Genomic DNA, 21,362 nt, shown 5'->3' with positions numbered 1-21,362 from the left:
CAGTATTTATAAAGTCCTCTTATAGTGCTTCTTATAGCAAAAAAACTGAAGACGTCGTGGATGCTCCTCAGGTCAACTCTTTTAAAAACAAATCAGATAGATTCTGCTAAACAAAGGATATCTAATGCTGACTGGTTAAATTATGTGATTTAAACAGGTGCAGTGAGTCTGGTGTGCTCGACGTTTATCCCAAACCAGAACATTTTCAATTCATTTCAATAAATAATGTGTTAAAGAGTTGAAGTCGACTCAGCAAAGTACGAAACACATTTTATTAAAGATTTACACTCGATAAGAAAAACAAACCCTTGCGGCTTCTGAAGTGTCATTCAGGTCCCACTTGACGCCACAGACGCCACCTCTGTGGAGTGGACGTGGCCGACGTGTGGCGAAGCTACGAGGAGCGAGTTGGTTTTGGCAGGTTGTCCTAAAGGCACCATCACTTACTTCAGACTCCACTAACAGCAGCAGTCCGTCGCTCTCTAATGGTGAAACTGGCACGGTTCTGCTCCGAGATGATCCTGAACAGAACGCCGGCTGATGGTCCGATTATCAACAAAACCCACAGAGGATCAAATGCTGAGCCTCGCTGGAGGCTTTCTGTTTCAAACTGGGGATTAAACCCACTGAGAGCTTTTCCCACGAGGGTTGATTGAAAAGTTTGAGACGGCATCATGTGAGAGCAGCACGACAGCAGTGTTACGGAGGCTTTCTAGCTTCTAGTAGGTGAACAGTTGAGATTTCTCCACTGAGCTCAATCTGGAGCAAAGAAAACATCTCATTCTGAGTCAGTAGCTGGATGAGCCATGTGGAGGATCATGACGGTGACCAGAGGAGGAGCTAGTTTCAACAGTGGAAGAGCTGCAGCTTCTAAAACCAAACAACACCAGGTTCAACGTTCACGTGGTTGTGCAGCGTGAATTCATCCCGCAAAGTAGGACTGTCAAAGCTTTTCACTGGAATGACCCGACGTGTCCAATGTGCTGCACACATACACCAAAAAATAGTCGCTTCTCTCCACCCTACTCACCAGATGTGACTCCCTCCGACGTCTTCCTCTCCCCCAAAATGAAATTTAATTTAAAGAGACGTGATTTTGACACAGTTTGAGATTCAGCATTCTTCCCAGATGCTGCTTCACATCCATCCATCATCTCTACACCTTAATCCTCATTAGGGTCATGGGGGGCTGGAGTCTATCCCAGCTGACTCAGGGTGAAGGCAGGTTCACCTGGACAGGTAACCAGTCTATCACAGGGCTACACTTAGAGACAGACAACCAAGCACACTCACATTCACACCTACGGACAATTTACAATCACCAATTAACCTCAGCATGTTTGTGGACTGTGGGAGGAAGCCGGAGAACCCGGAGAGAACCCACGCTGCACGGGGAGAACATGGAGACTCCACGCAGAAAGATCCTGGGTGTCCTCACCAGGACGCCAACCAGCGACCTTCTAGCTGCGAGGCAACAGGGGTAACCACTGAGACACGCGACTGCTTCACAAGTTATATAGAATCATGTGTTGATAGCATGTGAGTAATGTAAACTCATGCTGAGCTCATTCTGGAGAACATAATCTGGCTGCACTTTATCATCAGTCTGCTATCTGGAAACAAACACTCTGGCTTGTTTCTATTTCTTTTAACCAATCACAGCTGTCGTGGGCGGGGCTAAGCAAATTATGTAGTTTCAGCGTTCCGGGCTGCTTTACTGCACGATCCAAAGACAGCATAAACGAGGGCCTGAAGTGAGCAGCCATCACAGGTTTATTTATGCAGCCTAACTCCTGTGAGTCAGACGACTGCTGCCACACGCTGCACAGTCTTGAAACTTCTTGATCAACCCTCATATTTCACTCTAAAAAGAGCAGCAACATTTCGATTTATCAAAGGTGCTCAGTTTGACTCCAACCCCGTGTGAGCGCTGCAGAGTGAATGGAAGTAACTGGCCTGGGAGGTAAACATCGCCGACAGAGATTCTGGACAATTCGGTAAATGTGCAGGAAGAAGAAACCAGTTCATGGTGCGTTCGCTTCAGTATCTTTGGCACCTGACAGACGTGTTTCTCGAACCAGAAGCAGACGGATGAGGTTCACTCTGAACACCGGTTTCAGCTTCAGCTCAGAGAGAAATTAAATCGCTCTGAGTTCAGTCCGTCAGCTGACGTTCAGCCTCTCGAAGCAATTCACACGGTGCACTGCAGGTCAACCAGAGTCACAGAGTTAACCTCACACAGCGTTTCCATTCAGAGCTGCGTACTTCAGGCCCGTCTGGTTGCTGCTGGACGAACTCGCTGGTCTCCAGGCGGCACCGTCGGTCGAGTTGCCGACTTCAAACACCTCGTGGATGGCTTTTCGGAAACAGTGAAAATTGTACTCTATCAAACCTGCAGAGATGACAAAACACAGTTATTTAAAGCATTTAATAACAGAGATAGATTTCATTCTTATAGTTAGAAATCAGTTCAAATGAACGTATCATTGACATTAATGCGCACCACCTGCATATCTAAAGTGACTACTTCCCCAAAAAGAGACAACAGAAGAGTAAATCAGTCCCGTGCGTGTTCTGGTTCAGCAGCGATCATAATAAATAAAAAAGTTGAGCTACAGGAGAGTGAATATTTCAAAACGAGAACAGACTATTCACCTCACTGCATTTTGAACTCTTTTATATTTTGAATTATGCTCTGGTGCCTTAATTTGGTGTTTTAATTTTGCATAAATAGAGCACTTCATTCATCTTTTGTGGGAAATGTCTGCATCTCAGCACCAGTTTACCAACCACAAAACATGTGGAACTTACACTGAGCTGACAAAAGAAGAAAAAAAAAAAACCTACTGTATTAGAATAAAAATAGCAAAAAAAAAGAGAGAAAGATGCAATATAATTAAATAACACAACATAAGACATCTGTCAGAGTAAATAAATGATGCAGAAAAGGCACAAACTGGTGCTTGAAATTGTAAAACTGCAAAATAGTCTTTTCTCTACAAAGACATCCATCTACACTGAACAAAACAAATAAAGCTTTAAAACTTTGACATTCCAGTAAATTAGGTATTTTCACTGACTTGCTTGGAAATCAGAAGACTTCCACAACTCTTAAGTCTGCACACAAAATATAAAGCTGCAGTTGGCAGCTGGTTAACTTCACATAAAAGCTATATTCAGCTAACAAAACGCACGTACCAACACCTCTGCAGAGCTCATTAAATCCTCAAACTGATTTGATTAAAACAACATCTTGTGTTAAGTTTTGTGTCCTCCAACTTCTCGGCCAGCTGATGTAACTTAGTGGACATTACAGGCTTTTCAAATGGTGATTTTTGGTTTGAAATCAATGAAATTTTCAGCCCTAGTTTGGCATAAAGGCTCCTGTAAGATTTTCTGCTGTGTCAAAACTTTGGGTTTTGTGCAGATGACCTCATTTAACTGTCAGCAAGACACCAAATAAGCACATTCTGTAAAATATTGCTCCGTAGGGTTAGATTCTGTTCTGGGTCAAAGTACTCATTCCTGCACTGCTGCACTAAAAGACCAATAAAAATCACGAGTATGTATGTGAAAACTTACATAAAAACATGCCAATATCAATCCCGTATCATGTAACTGGATATATGGATGCAACCTCAAGTTTATTAAGTGTTGAATCTTTTAGGTGTAAAATAGCCTGAAAAGACAAACACATTTTAAAAGTGTCTGTGATTCATTTTAAAAGTGTTTTGGATGCACTCTGAAAAAGCTGTGGTATCAAACCTCAGCTTGTACTGTTCTGTGTTCTTTCAGAGTTTAATGAGACATTTAAGACATCCCATATAATCAAATGATGCCACAATAAATGATGGTAAAACATAAAACTACGCACCTTTCCTCTCAAAGCTCTCCTCTCTGAGGATGCAGACGAGCGCGAGGAACTTTGTGACCTCTTTCAAATAAAGCACTGTAGTGTTGTTGAGCTTGATGATCGCCAAAGACTCCTTGTCGTAGGCGCAGCTGCTGCCATCCTCCATTAGTCTGAACAGGAAGAAAACACACATATTAGCTCCTACATACAATCTTTGCCAAAGCTTAAAACCACTAAGATATAACTCTTCTCACCCGTAAATGCAGGAGACGTCGATGACGACGTCGATCATGTCGCAGCAGAGCTCGTAGGACTGCATGTCCACGGGGGAGCTGTCGGTGGCGATGTAAATCTTGCTGACGACGTCAAACAGGAAGGCCTTTTCTATCCCAGAGTGCTGCCAAACAAGAAGAACGTTCGTTTAAGTTAAACGCACACAAGGAGGCTTTCCACTGTTGTTTATGTGACTAAAATGAAACATACAGATATGAAAATGTTCAAAAGGTTCTCCAGCGTCGGCAGCTGAGGGATGAGCTTCTGGACGACTTTGCTGAAAGCCTCGAATATGGAGTGATCGTAGATGCTGGTCAGGTAGAAGCTGAGGAGGAGAAACAATGACTGTGTTCCACATTTAAAACTGAAGCTGAAATCACAAAGTACGAATGGTTCCATACATACTACTTTGACACACTGCTTCATGATAATATTGCTCCTTAAACTTTGACCGTCACATTCCAAAGTGTGAAATGAAGTGAAGATTTTGTAATTATATTGTTTATTTAAACAGGGACAGCACACAAATAAAAGTAATTTGTTGTTGCTGGGCAGGTTGTTCTGTTTCCTGCATTAAAGTTGTGATGTTTTCATACAACACAAAAGGCAGGAAGGAAGGAACCGACCTGAAGATGGTGAATTCAGCTGAATGTTTGCTTGTTCGCTGATGTTTGCATTTCACATTTTCAAGAGTCAGTTTGGAATCGACAAGAGTAAACAACAGGGTTTAAAGGGCTAAAAGGCTGAACACCCAAAGTCCTAATTGCTGCTGCCCCAAAGCAAAGAAACACAGACTAAAAGCAGCTCTCTGTCTGACTACAGCACATAAACTTCATCCTGTGAGACAAAAACAAACAAAAAAAGTGCTTCTAGGAGGGATCAGAAGCCCAAGCTTGATATCTCTAACTAAAAGTATTTGACCTGTGCAGACACGCAGACTCACCTGAGGTGAACCTTCTCCAGACTCGCGTCTGCCAAGTCATCGTTGGCCCTCTGGTGAATGTCTCTTTGCGTTTCTATCTTGTGGTCGTCCGACAAACCGTCGACTTTATGGATGAACACCTCAAAGTTGATGTCTGGATTCACTTTGTAGGCTCTACTTACAGTCAGGTGTAACCGACTGAGAGCCTCCATGTAGTCGTCCTGGCAACAGAAGACAGGCGACGCGTTAATTCATCAAACACGGGAAGCGTTTTAAAACCTGAGATATGAGCTCTAACTCACATAAATCATCCCACCTGAGCGTCGATGACAAAAATCAAAGCTCCGGTTCCCTTGAAGATCATCTCGCTGTCAAACGTGGGGTCAAAGAAGTCCACCTGGCCGGGAAAGTCCCAGATCTGGAAGTTGACAAAGGAGCTGCCGGAAATGTCGTCCTTGTAGATTTTGTTGGTGCTTTCGAGGAATAAAGTCTCGTTGGGGGACATCTTGTGGAAAACAACCTGAGCAGGGACGCAAAAAGATTGTTTCTACTCTCAGTGTCTGTATTCTCTCAATCCACATTCTGCCTGAAGCAAGAAATATCTATTTATATCAACTTTTTTAGCTGTCTAAATTGGTATGTTAGAATATCACTTTAACTGCATTAACATATCATCAATGTACATTTCATTTGTGCATGCTTTATTTTATAGCTCTTGTGACATTTTAATTATTTGTGTGTCATCTATCAGGCCAAAAGTGTCTCACAAAATCACAGTTATATCTTCTCAAACAGGAAGAGGTGCTGCTTTCTATTATTTTTCATTCAGGGCTTCATTTAGCTTGTAATGTTCATTTTATCCAAACAGTAACACTTCAAGTATAACACACAAACTACATCTTCCAAAATGACCATGAAGTTTGAGAAACACCTTTGAAAAACATTTCCATCTAGATTTGGTCATTATAATGATCAAAAAGTGAAGTTTTCTGGCTGTATCAGTTACATCTAAGTGTACCTACTGCCAGCTCAGGACTATTCAGTGTATTTATTGATATTTATTGATTGAGTGATGTGTTTAGGGGCAGCTACAGGGTCAGGAATGATGGCTCTACCTTCTGGATGGAGGACTTTCCGCTGCGCCTCAGTCCCATCAGCAGGATCCTCGGTTTGTCAGCTGATGAGGAGCTCTCCTCCATGTCGGGCTCCTCCACCCCGTAGCCGAAACTTTTGGGAAACGACCCCTCACCGCCGTAGCTCCCCGTCAACGCGGGGTCCTCGTACTGAATATTCATCCTGCACGTCGCTGCCTGACCTGCTCCTTCTTCTTTGGTCTCTTCTCGCAGCCGGCCACCGGTTTAAACTCTCGGAGAACTCGCTAAATAATCCGAGCAGGAATGTTGTTGTCGAGGATTTTCACAACCAGCTAGCATGGCAGGCTAATTAGCTAGCAGCAGAAGCGCAGCGTTGACATGTGAAAAATCCCCGGTTAAATGATAACTTATATCCATGTGGCTTCACGTACAGCTACCAAGATATTAGATAAAGCTAATATCCTCATATGGTCGGTTATTTCAAGGCTGTACGAACTAGAAAGAAGTGCTAAAACAAGCTAACTTGGTCGCAACTTAGACATTTCCGCCCCCTTGCCTGCTAGCCCCTCCCCTTTAACCCGATTGGATGTCAACTCCTCGTTTCATCTGATTGGCTGTTGGTTCCAAACATTATCATGTGACAAGCGGACCGACGAACAAGCAGGAAGAACGCAGCAGCAGTGAGTAATGTATTTTTGAACATATATAAGCTTTTAAATATTATTTACGCGTGCTGCATTAAAACTATGCTGTTTTAACAGTTCGCCAAATCGATTTAAACGTTCGTCGTGACATAATAGCGTTATTAAATTGTCCAAAATGTGCCTAATCGTTGGTTTAATTGATGTAAATCCCGTGTTCATTGATTAGTTAGCTTTGTTCGAGCTAACTTTACGACGCACCGGGAGTTCGACAATAATTCAAAGGTTGATTCTGTGTTGTTGATGGGAGACGCTGTCTTGAGCTGATATATTAGAAGCTAACTTTCTGCTTCGGCTGCAGCTCCTTCTTTCTGTATAACAATCTTTATTGTATTTTTTTTTATTACTTTATATTTGTACACATTATTTGGACAAACGAATGGCAATGGAAACCACAAGTTTAAATATAACCTAGTTTTAAGTGCAAGCATAATTCATAATAATATAATAAACGTTATTCATATTGCACTTTTCTTAGCGAAGTTCCAAAGTTCTTCACAATGAAAAAAAAAAACAAGGAAGCATCATGGAAAGTCCCATCTTTGAGCACACATTAAAAATAAAAAGAAAAGAGAGAGAGAGAGAACACCAAAGTCAGATATTATTTTATTTATATTTTATTTGGATATATTTGGATAAGCATGGTAAATCAATTTTTAAAATCTTTTGTGTCCAAGTACTTCATATTAAAACCTGATCTATATGTTTGGTTTTGTAATATTGTGACCTGCAGCTACATACGGTTAAAAAAATAACATCACTAGTTGACTTCTTTATTATCAATTATTTTATTAATGTTTTCTTTTTTCATATTTCAACTCCCCCATAATCAGAAATGATTGTATTTACTTGTCCAATATTACAGATTTTGAATCAATGACATAATGATTAATACCTGTGGAAAGTTTAGATTTTTATCTTTAATAGATCCTCAGATATTGTTGTTGTTGAAGCAGCCTCAAATTTCAATGTGAGAAAAAAAAAAACCCTGTTGGAAGTGAGTTGAGTGGCAATTTTATATATATATATATATATGTGTGTGTGTGGGTGGGTGTGTGTGTGTGTGTGTGTGAGTGAGAGAGTATATCTTACCAAATATTTGATATATGAATCTTAAAATTTACATATGCTCCTCTTAATATCTGGAGTGCATATAAAAAGGTTTAAAGCAAGTTAAAATTTCAGTGTGTAAAAAAAAAAAGTGCTGCAAGTTCAAAGTTTAAAAGGACTTTATTGTCATTTCAGCCACATACAGCTGCACAGTGCACAGTGAAATGAGAGCGTTTTCCAGGTCCAGAGCTAAAGTGTTAAGATAAGATAAAATAAAATAAAAACAAAAAAATAAAACAAAACTAGAAATATGGAAACAGGTAGCAGCAACATGTTCAATTTGAACACGAGACAATACAACACAACACGGAAGTGGATCAACTTGCATTTTTTTTGTGTTAAATATCTGAAAGTTTTTCATATACCAAGCTTAAATTTCACAAACATCTTTATAAATATCTGGACTTTATCTTTTACACTTTAAAACAAATCAGATCGCTGAGAAGAAATTGTTTCAGAAATCCTTGAGATGGAACGACCACTATTCAAGAGATCAGACAAGACCGACCTAAACACAACAACAATGATGCAGACAGTTTACACATAGTTCTCAGATATAATGTGTGTCAATACAATAAAAACAGTTTGTCTAAATGTACTCACTGGAAAAGTAAGGATGTTTTTCTCACATGTGATTTGTTTGTTGTTCCCTTGGTGGGTAAAATTGAACAACATGAAGGCAGGAAGGAGACATTTGATGCTGTTTATTGTGTTTTACAGGGTTCAGGATGTCAGCGGTCCTCCTGTGTCTCCTCCTGGCTGGTCCAGTGCTGCTCGCTGCCTCCAGGCCTTATGATGACTCCAACAACGGGACTGTTCCCCTGGTGCTGTGGCACGGGATGGGTGAGCGACTGCAAAATAGTTCATGTGTCTAAGAAACATCCAGTTTACCTCCTTTATTTCCACTTATTTAGCTTAAAGATTGAAAAAAAAAGTCACTTCTGCATGACAAGATAGTTTCTGTGTTTTGTTCCAGCTGTTTTTAAAGCTACAAAAAAGTGACAAATTAAGGGAACAAGATTAAAAGCTTTGTCATTATGCTGCAGTGCAAGACAGCAAAACAACAAAGGCACGTCCTGAGCTCTAACATAAAATGAAATAAAATAGATTAAAATAATAATGTCAGTCATACACAAAAAATATGACGATAAAATGACATAAAACATAAAAGATTGGTGTGTGTGATGTGTGCAGCTGCATTTTTACAACGACAATCAACAACGTATATATAAAAACAAAAAGGGAAACAGGAAAATAGTGCAGTTATGTACAGCAAGGATAGATGGATGGATAGATAGGTGGATAGATGGATGGATGGATAGATAGATATATAGATATATAGATAGCAGATAATCACTGGGGTTTTATAGGTTTAATTAACTGTGACACTATTTTCTTAACTTTACAACTAACATTTTAAGCGACTCCTTTGTGCTACGTTCTTAAAACGATGAGGACGTCTTGTTTTCGGCTGCCTTGCCTCCACAAGATGCGTCAGTTACATTCCTGCCTGATCAGCTTCTTGTAAATACAAACGTTACTGCTACCGAGACACAAACCTGGCTGCCCTGTGACATGAGATAAGACTGATGTGCTTTTTACTGCAAGCTTCCCTATTTTATTCTCATGGTGTCTGGGAAAATACCAGCTGAGGAAGCGAAATTAGCGTCGACAGTATCGGTCTCAGGGTAAAAAAAAAAAACACACCGCTGGCTTTTATATACAGTCGTCCTCAAATGTATTCAAAGCCCCCATTAAAGAAGGAAATAAACAGCTGTCAGTGAAATAAGTTGACAAAAGTAATAATAAATAAAAAGAACAATGAAAATCGTGACATTGCTTTTGAATTGTGGTTCAACAGAAATATATATAAAAAAACAAGCAAACCAGCATGATGGGACCCATAAACTAATATTTAGTTGAACAACCCTCTGAGCCAATCACTGCCATCAGGTGTTTCCTGTAACTCTCAGTCAGACTTGTGCACCTGCTGACAGGTGTTCTGGACCACTGCTCATCAGCAAAGGCCTCTCATTGGTCCAGGACAGTTTTTTTTTGTTTGTTTGTTTGTTTTTTAAATTATTCTTTTCAACCACAATTCAAAAGCAACGTCTTATTTCACTACATTATAATTTAGCAAATTTTTATTTATTATTACTTTTTTCAGTTTCTACTTATTCGAGTCACTTTTGTGAATTTTGGATTTTCTTTAATGGAAGGAGATGAATAGATCTGAGGACGACTGTACATTCATACATACTGCCTTTCAGCATTAACTCAATCTAGTTTGGCTCCTTGGAGCAGAATTTATAATAACACGATTTTTTCATGTCAAAGTTAAACCGTTTATTCAATAGAAGTTAATATAAACTATAATATTTCTGTTTTCCTTTGATAGTTAGCAGGTGATGCTGGTGTTCATCCAATGAAAAGACAACAACCAACATTCTCTCTCCACCTTTCACTACTGTCCAAATTCATTACCCTGTGTAGGAAGAACTTCCCACTGTCTCGGGATGGATTTATTATCGGCCTGCCGGATTATTGTGGCCGATATTTGACGTTTTTCCAATTATCAGTATTTTTTTGACTGATTGCTGATAAATTAAACACTTCAGGTCTGATGCAGCTCCTTTCTCTTTCTGTCTGTCGTCACTCTGTTTTCTCAGAAATGTCTCTCAAGCACAGACTGAACAACAAACACAAACCAGGAAACCGGTTTCTCCCACAGCGGCTAATGCTACGCTAACGGCTAACAGCTAAGTTAGCAGGCAGCCTCTGATTAACCTGAAACAGAGTCTAGAAAACAATCATTAGTAATGATTTAAGATCTGGACCTTAGTCTTAGTCTAAACAGAGGAATAGATATTGGTCAGATATTGGTTATCGGCCTTTCTTATCTACTGATGATCGGCATTAGTATCGGCCCTAAAAAACGAAACCATATCAATTAATCCTTACTACTATCACCACGTGCTTTCTATAATATAATATGATATGTTCTTAGTATGTTAAGTATTCTGAGATAGAATATGGTTGGAATTGGCATTAAAGGCATATAATTAAAGTTAATTTTGCATTTACGTCCACTTTCTATCATCAAGCAGGAATAAAAGGTGCATTTTTTGGATCTATTTTCAGCTGCAGATTAAAATACACACATAAATATGATATTTTAGATAACTAGCAGTGCCCATGTGTGTCTCATTTATGCTATTTAATCGGACAACCTCCAGAAAATGCATTATTTTAAGAGTTATTTAAGTCATTTTTAAGCAAAAAAAAGGTTTTCCAGAGCGATGATTTGCTGCTGTTCTTTGTTCTTTCTGTTGGAACCTGATCTCTTTGTGTTTTAAACTTTTATGACGCCACTTTACATTTGGTTAAACATTTTCTTCGTTCACATTTTCTGATGAATCGATAATGAAATAATCACAGACTGCAGCCCTTATCCTTTAGACAGGATTATTTTATTTATTTATTATTTATTCATCCTTTATTTGTTGACCATAAGAACAACACAGATGATTTCCAGCATTTTAAATGTTTTCACGCTGATTATTCATTCAGCAGAGGATGTAAATTAAAGGCACCGTGTGGAGTTTTCTCACAAACAGACGAAGGTTATGTTGATAAGCTGGCTGTGTGATTCCCTCCAGAGATGTTTGAAGATGTATAAAAATACTCTGCTGTGAATATTAATTTCTGCCAGAAGTTGCGGGAAACGTTCAGTGAGCTGTTCATAAATTCCTGAAACGACATCTGCGCCTCCTTCATCATTGGAAAATCCAGAATCTATGAATATGCAAGCTCTTTTTTTTTTTTGCATTTCCAAAGTTTAGCTCCTGCATACCAGATGTTTTGCAGTATTATTCTTTTTGTTTGTGCACTTTTTCACATCAGATTGGCCTGAAGCTGAGATTTAAGCACAAGAATCTGAAAACAGTGAAGGTCAAACATCTGACACTGTGCATTTTCTAACGATATTGTGCTGGATGTCTTGCCATCTTATTGCCATCCGTAGACCAGCGTGGGCTAAAAACTTGACGCCTAAAGCCGTTTAGATAATAATATTATTACATGTTTGTCCACCAGGTGACAGCTGCTGCAACCCGCTCAGCATGGGGGCGATAAAGAAGATGATCGAGGAGGAGATCTCCGGCATTTATGTTCTGTCGCTGATGATCGGGAAGAACGTGGTGCAGGTATTGATCTCTGAAATTCACCTCAAGTGACTATTTAAGGTCGAAATGATTAATATGTTGATGAAACTCTCATTTTTAAAAAACTTTTCTATGATTTTTCTTGAGTTTGATTCGATATCGTTACTATTTTATCCATGTTAAAGCTGCAGTGATTAATTAATAAATCTATTAGTTGTCAGATATTAAATTAGCCGCCAACGTTTTGATAATGTATTCATCATTTGAGTAACTATTTAAACTTCTTAAATTCGACTTTTCTCTGTTTTCTTTCCTTCTCAGTGGTGGTAAATTCAATATATATCTTTATTGTCATTGTATGAATATCACAGAACTGAAAAGTGCATCATCTGTGCAAAAGAGCCAGAATGCATTCCCACATTCAGTTCATTTCTCTCATAAGTGCACAGAAAAAATAAACAACATGTTGCACAGAAAGTATGTTTTAAATGTAAAATCAGCAGCTTGTTATGGCTCAGGGATAAAAACGCTTTAAATGTATTTAACAATTAGTAAATTCATTTCTATATATTTGAGGACGATCCACATTTTCTGACATTTTATAGACGAAGCAACTAATTGATTAATTGAGGTAACAAAGGATGCATCATTTGGCAAAGGAAGTGATCGTTAATTGCATTTCTGATCAATATGATGTTTCTGGAGTAAAAAAGCAGCTACTTCAGTCAGTGTCGGATTTCTCTGAGACTTTATTCTGTTTCTGTGAAGGTTGGGAGCCTTCAGCAGAAATCTCAGGCCTCCTTTTCCTTCTCCCACAAACACACAATACACGTGAAAATGTGACATTTAGAGAAGAATATCACATGTGAAGCCAACAGTCCGGCGGTGGCGGCAGCGATTGGTGACGTGACGATTCCTTTTCTGTGACATTTGCAGGCTCGGAACCTCGAGTTACATCAGAAAAATGGCTCCTTTGCAGCTCCACTGTGTGTTAATATTCATAGCGACGCAGCACGACGCAGCTCGATGCCGCCGCCGTGGGCTTTGATCCGCCCCGGTTCTTCTGCCGGCCCACCGAGCTCGTTGTCTCCCTTTAATCATGCCGCTCGTGATTTGAACTTTTCATGTTTCCCCTCTCCTGCAGGACACGGAAAATGGGTTTTTCATGGACGTGAACGAGCAGGTGTCGATGGTGTGCAGTCAGCTGGCTCAGGATCCCAAACTGAAGGGCGGATACAACGCTATGGGCTTCTCTCAGGGGGCGCAGTTCCTGTAGGTAGCGCCGGCTCTCGACACTGACGGCTTCTGTTGTGGGAATGTTGGAGAAATGTGACGTTATGACAAGAAAACAGTCAAAAACAAAAACATTTAAATATCTTTGGGTCATTCCATCTCCAATCATCTTCTCCTCCACCATTTGCTTATCATTCACTTTTATCATAAACTATCGATATTTAAAATGTCATGTGGATTTATAGATTTATATATCAATCGCCCATCGACCCGCTTTCAGCAGGTTTTTTTCTCACATTTAAACTTGAGCCTGTTTGAACAACAATATCTGTTATTTCTCATCACGTCGTTGGTTCCTGTTACCTCCATGGCCCTTTGTTTGTCTAAATATAATGTATATGTATAAAGTAAATGGGGAAAAATACAATAAAGATGGTTATAGAGACAGACAGAAAGGGCTGCAGCTGAAACACAAAATACGCTGGAAGGTTTTAATAATATCAGGAGCCTTTTATTTCATCAGAACAACAAATACTTTGGCCTTCAGTCGAAGATACTTTTAGTGTGTCGCGTCATTAAACATGTTTTATAACATATAATATAGATATTTATAAGGATATTTATGAAATTTTAAGTTTCTTAAATATTTTATGAGATAAGTTTTCTTTTAATTTATTTATTTGTTGTCACATCAACTCAGAAACTCTGACAGATAAACACCAGAATCTTTCTGGGTGTGATGAGCAACTCTAGAGAAATCGTGCCCATGTGTTTGTCTGTTAACAGTCTAGACCAGAGATCTCCAGCTCTGCTCCTCGTGAGCTACTGTCCTGCAGGATTTAGACGTTACTGCAGCACACTTGACTCACATTAATGGATCTCCAACAGCTTGTTGTCAAGTTCTACACAAGTTCTGTTACTGATCCATTCCTGTGAGTCAGGTGTGCTGCAGAATGGAGACGTCTAAAACCTGCAGGACAGCAGCTCATGAGGACCAGAGCTGGAGATCTCTGGTCTAGCACTTCACAGGACAGGAGTCTGAACATGAAACTTCACACATGACCTCGGTATGGTCCCTTCTCATAGTGATTAGATTTTGGGGTCAATACATGCATTGGTGACCGCTGGAGAGGTCAAAGTTGCACTCATTGGGCAGCTGTGTCCCTCTACTGAGGGCTCTCCAGTTTCTCATCATGTCGTAATACTGGACAAATGCATGAAACGATCTCTGAAAACGGGCGAGTTGAAGTATGTAAGAAACTGAAGAGGTCAGGAAAAGTTTCATCTTTGAGCACATTAACAAAAGACAGTCGATAACAGAAGTCAGCTCGTGATGTTTTCTGAACCACATGTAGCTGCAGGTCACCGCAATATAAAACTAAACATTTCAATATGAAATACTTTAACACAAAAGTGAAAAGAAGGTTATTTTCATGGAACTTTCTAACTCATCGATTGAGCAGGTTTGATAAGTTGTCGCACTATAACTGAGAGCTGCTCTGATTCCTCTGCTTTCAGGAGAGCTGTGGCTCAGCGCTGTCCCTCCCCACCAATGAAAACCCTGATCTCCGTCGGCGGCCAGCACCAAGGTGAGGAAGCACCCAAACCTCATGAGTCCCAGTTCCCTGAGAGCAGCTGACGGTAGAACAAACCGTAAACCACATTCAGTCTAAACACCTCAAGTCATGACAACAGTGTTTCCATCTTGAAGAGAGACCAAAATCAACAATGAATTAATATTCCTACCAAGTTTTACCCGATGGTTCATCTTCCTTTGTACCACTGAGCTGCATGTTGCGCTGGATGGCACAAACGTGGACGCTGGAGTTCAGTTTTCTTATTTGGCAAAAACAATTTCCCTCCAGATTCATAAAGTTTTGTATAAGATAGAAACAGATGCGATCGGGGCGTCCATGTAGCTCACCTGGTTGAGCGGCCGACCCATGAGCAGGGGCTGAAGTTCCCCGACACAGAGGTCGTGGGTTCGACTCCCACTCACGACAGTTTGCTGCAGGTCTCTTCTCTCCCCCCTTTCCTGTCTCACTCTCACACTGTCCTGTCTAATAAAGCCAGACATGCCAGAAAACAATCTTAAAAACAAAAAGATACGATGGAATAGAATTTATCAATCCTGAAGGAAATTCTTGTTCCAGATGTTGCTCAGACAAAATACGGTAAAATGAGAATAAATGCAAAACCTAATAGAAAGAAAAAAAGACATGAATACAATATATTACCAAAAAAATGAGAATTAAATCAGTGAACTACAATAAAAACAGGATAGACAAGAAAAGAGGTATACGGGCAGTGACACTGGAGTAGTGATCCAGCTTATGACAGAAACGTCCCCATTTAATAGAACCTAAAGTTCTACACTGGAGCTTTCCATCATCTTCGTGTTCTTCTGTAGAAGATGGAGTCGTTTGGTTGGTTCTTTTCTTTTTTGCCCTGTCTTCAAAGCCCTTCATAAACTCTGTTTGTAGAAGGTTCTAAATAAATAAAGTTGTTATTATTCAAGGATTCTTTATTGTCGTAGCGGCACACGTATCAACACGAGATGGCACCAAGTCAGTGCTTTGGTTCTGGTTGTCAGCCAGAAGAATGAAAAGAACAATAAGAAAAATAAAGAAAAAAACCCAAATCAACATCAAAACACGATAAGAACAATACAAACAAGTGTTTACCAGTGATGAACCAATACATTCACATGCCTGAACATCGTTATTAGCGCCGCTGAGTGTTGGTGCCTCCTCAGGTGTGTACGGGCTGCCCAGGTGTCCCGGTGAGACCTCCCACATCTGCGACTTCATCCGTAAAGCCCTGAACAGCGGCGCGTACTCCGACATGGTTCAGAAACAGTAAGTTCAGCTTCCTGAGCCGCGCGCTGCAGCTGCTGATGTGATGTTCACTGACCCGAGTGTTTGTGCTTCTCAGCCTGGTCCAGGCCCAGTACTGGCACGACCCGCTGAACGACGACCTGTACAAGAAGCACAGCCTGTTTCTGGCCGACGTCAACCAGGAGAGGGTCGGTGTGTCCACGCTGGACTTTTCTTTTTTTGCATTTTAAATATTGTCTGCCTCAGTCACTATGAGAACGTCTGAACCTCATGCACCATGAGCAACAGCTTTTCTTTCCGTATTCATTCTGCTCTGTTCATCCAACATCTGTCTTCCTGATGCAAACGTGATCCGGAAACTGGTTCATCACAGCATCTGGCACCAAGATCGATCCAAAATCTATAAAATTCAACACTGAAATTCTCGTTAACAACCATTAGAAAAGATAATCAGCAGTTAGAACGATTCAAGAGTTATTTGTCACATACAGTCTCACGGCTGTGCAGCAGCAAGAAGACGCTATAAGAAGAACAAGTCTTTAAAAAGAAAAACAAGAGAGTAATATTAGAAAAATAAATAATCCAACTATATCCTGAGCGAACCTTCACACTCTCTGTACTCAGAGTGGTTCTGGAGGAAGGCTCAGAGTCCCACGCTGCCGGTTGAACACATTTAAAAATTCATTTGTTCCGACTTCGATTAGGCTAATTAATAAGTAAAATAGCTCTAATTGCTTTTTTGTTTGTGTTTTTTAAAGTGCCAGGTTTTAGGACTTGATATGATATTCATCTTATTCTGCTTTTACTTGATGTATGCACACATTTATTTATTCTGTCTATTCCCTGTGTTGTCCCTGTTTGCGGCTGCAGCATGTGTGAACAGCCCGACACAAATTTCCCACGTCTGGGACAATAAAGTTCATCTTGAATTAGCACGCTAACCTGCAGCGGATGTTTCACAATCTGGCGACACACAGTTTGTTCTTACAGAAGCACAAGTGAAGGATTTATTCACATTAAAATAAAAATTAAAAAAAGCTCCAAACCTTTGAAGAGTCTTAAATCAAACGAGCTGATGTGTAAAGTAGAAATGTGAGGTTGTTAAAGACACTGAATGCAACACGAGGAGCTGTTTAAACTGTTGCAGCGTTTGAGTGATTATTCTGTCTTTATTTCTCTTTGACATCATTGCATCTCTACTATCAGACATGATCAGCTTCTGTTTGCGTCTGAAGGTTGTGAATGAGACGTACAAGAAGAACCTTCAGCTGCTGGACAAGTTCGTCATGGTCAAGTTCCTGCAGGACTCTGTGGTGGATCCTGTCGACTCCGAGGTGACAAACTCAACTTCTTTCTTGTGTGTTTTGAAGCGGCTTCCTGAACAAACGAGTGCACGTGATAAACCCGAACCGTCTTTTCTCGCAGTGGTTCGGCTTCCTGAAGACCGGCCAGGCCAAAGAGACGGAGACTCTGCAGGAGAGCGTTCTCTACAAAGAGGTGAGAGCTTCCAGACCACGTCCACCGTATCCATTAGTTCAATTCATATTGTTAAATAATAATTAAAATAATTCAGTTCAACAATGAGCTATAAAACTGCATTAAACTGGTTCATTTGCATGGCAGATTAGCCGTTTAGCTCTTTTTTGTGTGGCCGGTGAAAAATTCAAAACACAAAACTATTCAGGTGATTTAGTTTTTAATGACAGGTATTGTGGGAGAATAAAATGAGAGTGAACGGCTACAGTTATACAGAACCAGGCTGGCTGTGTACGCTCACTGCTGCAGGTTGTAGCGTCAGTCAACTTTCATCTTGATTTTTTTGACAACCAACATTTAGAAACATGAAGGTATTTCTGTTATTATGTTTGTGAGAACAGGAAAGTGGCTCATTCTCACATTTAACAAGCTTAACACCATATCATTAAGATGAATCAGTACGATTGGTCAGACAGACGAGTTGCTTTACTTGTTTACAGCCTTTGTGCTAAGCTAACAGATGGCTGGTTGTAGCATCAGTCAAATTTCTTTCTTTGTGTTTTCTGCTCCAAAACATCAGAGTATTCAGGATGTTATGATTTTAGTACAAATGGTTCAGTTTTACATTTTACAGGTTTAAAGCATTAAATTACAATTAATCAGTACAACTGCACAGTTTAGTGGTTTCCCCTCTTTTTAAGCATACAGTGTATAAAAGTCCATTTATGCTAAGCTAACGGACTACTGATTGTGGCTGCAGGGAAATGTAATTTTTCTTTTTTCTCTCTTTTGTCCGATCACCACTCCAAAACATAAAGGGATTCAGGTTACTGTGATTTTAAGAAAAGGAAAAAACGCTCTATTTCACATTTGACAAGTTTGGGACCATATAGTTCCAACTAATCAGTACAGCTGTTCAGACTGGTCTCCTTTGGTTCCAGTCGTTATGCTAAGCTAACAGACTGCTGGTTATAGCTTCATGTGAGCTGCGACACTTCTGATCCACATCCCAGCCACAAACAAAATGAGGTGTTTATTGTGCCACCTGTCTCGAGTGTGTTGCAGTGTTCTGAAGCTGTAGCTCAGAAAACAGAAGAGAACATCTGCATCTGCACACAGATGTGCTACAGCTGTGGGAAATTAAAATATTAAAAAGAGCAAAGAAAAATCAAAGTAAACAGCTGAAAACACAGAAAGTAGCTCAGAGCTGCTGCAGCTGGCTCCACTCTCACGGCGCCACAGCAAATAAAAAAAAAACAGAACCCAAAGTGAAAACCTGAAGACCCTGTCTGTTCTGTTTGTGCAGGACCGGCTGGGCCTGGCAGCGATGGACAAAGCTGGAAAGCTGGTTTTTCTGGCCACTGAGGGCGACCACCTGCAGTTTACCAGAGAGTGGTTCACTGCCAACCTGCTGCCGTACTTACGCTAGAACACGTCTGCATGCTGATGGATCACTTCAACATCATACGTTTTTGTAGCTGCTGTTGATTGGAGGTTGTGGGTAAACTGGAGCAGACTTAACACGATTCACTCCATTTGCACTGATCACTTCTTTACCGTCGATTCTTGTTTTGTGATGCCGTATTAACGTTAGCAGGTTGTCTGTCTGTTAGCTACTACCACTGAGCTGTTAATGTCATTTTAAATGTGAGCTGCTCTGATGAGGTCAGTTGGTTTTTAAAGGGTTTTAGAATCACTAAAAGGCCGTTTAAATATAAATCGTTTAACTGTAAAATGATGCTTCTGTACATATTGTGCATTTCATCCAATAAAGACACCAACATACAGATCTTACTGCAGCATTTGTTTAAAAAAAAAAAGTCTCCATTGGCCAGTTTGTCTTTAGGTGATTCACTGTCAAATTGTGTGCTTGTATGACTTTTTCTGACCTGACCTGTGAAACTGCAGTTAGATAACTACTGACGCCATATTACTGCATACATGTGAACTAGTGAAGGGCAAATGTCCACCAGTTCAACTTGTTAGGTTCTGACTGGTGAGGGGAAAAAAGTTAACTAATAAGTGCCAAAATGTCCATTAGTTATGCTGGTGGGGATGTTTTTGACCTTATTAAGTAACTAGTCGGTGTCAAAGTGTTCACTAGTAGAAGCCGAAAAGGTTTATTTTTGTATTTTGAACTCGTCTGCCAGAGTTGAACAGCTTGCAAGTGTTGTAACATTAATGCAGCAAATGTTCAGAGATCATGATGCTGAAACTCTGCAGGAGGTGTCTGACATGTCTACAGACGACCTTATCTCAGAGGTCAGTGAAAGGGCAGCAAGAGGTATCGGTGATGAGTCTGTTGCAGATTTAACGCCCTCCCGCACAACAGAAGACGAGTCACATGGACAGGACGACTCACAACCAGAAGATAGCACATCTGTCTCCACTGATTCTGAGAGAAACCCACAAACCAAAAGGCAAGTCATTGTTAAAAACAGAGGAAACGCTTTGGCAAGAAGAATTTGCTGGTTTCCAAATGCCATGACGACGAGTCTTTTGCAGAATCAATGCAGCAAAAGTTTGGAAGTGACTCCAGAGTCCACTTGTTCTGAGAGAAGCTCAGAAACCCCCCAATAAAGATGTTTCAAAAATGGTTAGGCTTTCAAGAAACATGTTGGCAAGAAGGATTCAGAAGGTTTCAGAAGGCTACAATGAGTCCTCTTAGGAATCAACACCCCACAAGTCTGAGGACCACGTATAGGACACTGAGCTGACCTCCTCCAGCGACACCTCTTCAACCACGACACAGTTCATCAGCTTTTGTCTGACGTTAGTTCAAGCTGTGACATGACGTGTACTATTGGCTGTGAAAGTTATGTTTGTGGAGACAATGAGCCCTTAAAATGGCCTCCAAGACAAGATGCTTTTCTTTTTTTTTTTTTTTTGAGGGTTAAAATATAGAAGTTTCCAGTGTTGAAGTATTTTACAGAACTTAGATTTGGCTCCCAAACCAGCATTTGTCAGCTTGTGTCTCACGATTTGTACTTTTCTTTAGGTAGCTTCTCAGGTTGTTGATATTTATTGCAATGAATGCATCAGTTTTTTTAGTTTGTTTTTGTTTTTTTAAAAAACACTTCTGGAATTCGAACCGTTTGAAACTGGAGTTGCCGTTGGTTACCATGGAAACCACCAGTACATCTCTAGATCCTCAGTGAGCCTGACCTGCGTGAAGATGTTCGCTAAACTGCAGGAGTTCATTAAACGTCATCCATACAAACGGTGAGAAGAAAACTAAACAATTCAAAGTGACTGGAAGAGTCACACGTAAACGGTTTCATTGTTCTCTGTAGTTTGTGGGATGTTTTCAAGCTAGTTGTTTAAAAAATGCACAAAACTATACAGTGGAGATTCATCTGTTGCTGCTAAGCTAATGTTTTCAAGATCAAATGTATTTTAATGCTCAAAATAGAAAAGGATGTTTTTCTATTCAAGTGTGTGCATCATGAGTCGTGCTGCCATTGCTGGTATTGTTGCTGTTTTGGTGGGTTTCACTGGACTTACTGTCTTTATTTGATTTTGTCAGCGCTGCTTCATCGGTGGACGACTCTCTGGTTGAACAGACGAGTCACACGGGCGGTGAAATGAGCTGGTTGGCAGAGGTGAGTCCCTTTAACTTGTAACCGCTGTGTGTAGAAATTAAACTTGTCCTGTTTTGGCTACTTTGGCACATCTCAGGCGGTCGTGGTTACGTGTCCAC

General features: G+C 40.3%; 2 protein-coding genes across 2 annotated transcripts; one reads left to right on the top strand and one right to left on the bottom strand.

Moving 5' to 3' along the window:
* Positions 1-1,436: 1,436 nt before the first annotated feature.
* On the bottom strand, positions 1,437-6,691 carry rragcb (Ras-related GTP binding Cb). The gene is made up of 7 exons (XM_008301519.1): positions 6,164-6,691; positions 5,365-5,568; positions 5,070-5,269; positions 4,337-4,451; positions 4,108-4,250; positions 3,875-4,023; positions 1,437-2,392 (listed from the first exon to the last, which is right to left on the bottom strand). The coding sequence occupies exons 1-7, from the start codon at positions 6,341-6,343 to the stop codon at positions 2,235-2,237; spliced, it is 1,149 nt and encodes a 382-aa protein (XP_008299741.1). The 5' UTR covers positions 6,344-6,691; the 3' UTR covers positions 1,437-2,234.
* An 84-nt stretch (positions 6,692-6,775) lies between these two features.
* On the top strand, positions 6,776-19,456 carry ppt1 (palmitoyl-protein thioesterase 1 (ceroid-lipofuscinosis, neuronal 1, infantile)). Its single transcript, XM_008301518.1, has 10 exons — positions 6,776-6,822; positions 8,674-8,796; positions 12,049-12,158; positions 13,261-13,388; positions 14,868-14,938; positions 16,105-16,207; positions 16,284-16,374; positions 17,422-17,520; positions 17,612-17,683; positions 18,969-19,456. The coding sequence occupies exons 2-10, from the start codon at positions 8,682-8,684 to the stop codon at positions 19,089-19,091; spliced, it is 912 nt and encodes a 303-aa protein (XP_008299740.1). The 5' UTR covers positions 6,776-6,822; positions 8,674-8,681; the 3' UTR covers positions 19,092-19,456.
* Positions 19,457-21,362: the final 1,906 nt, after the last annotated feature.

This window comes from Stegastes partitus, unplaced genomic scaffold, assembly GCF_000690725.1.
Source record: "Stegastes partitus isolate 25-593 unplaced genomic scaffold, Stegastes_partitus-1.0.2 Scaffold1681, whole genome shotgun sequence".
Lineage (NCBI taxonomy): Eukaryota > Metazoa > Chordata > Actinopteri > Pomacentridae > Stegastes > Stegastes partitus.
The sequence above is the reverse complement of the archived record's forward strand: the minus strand, read 5'-3'. Positions and strand labels throughout refer to the sequence as shown.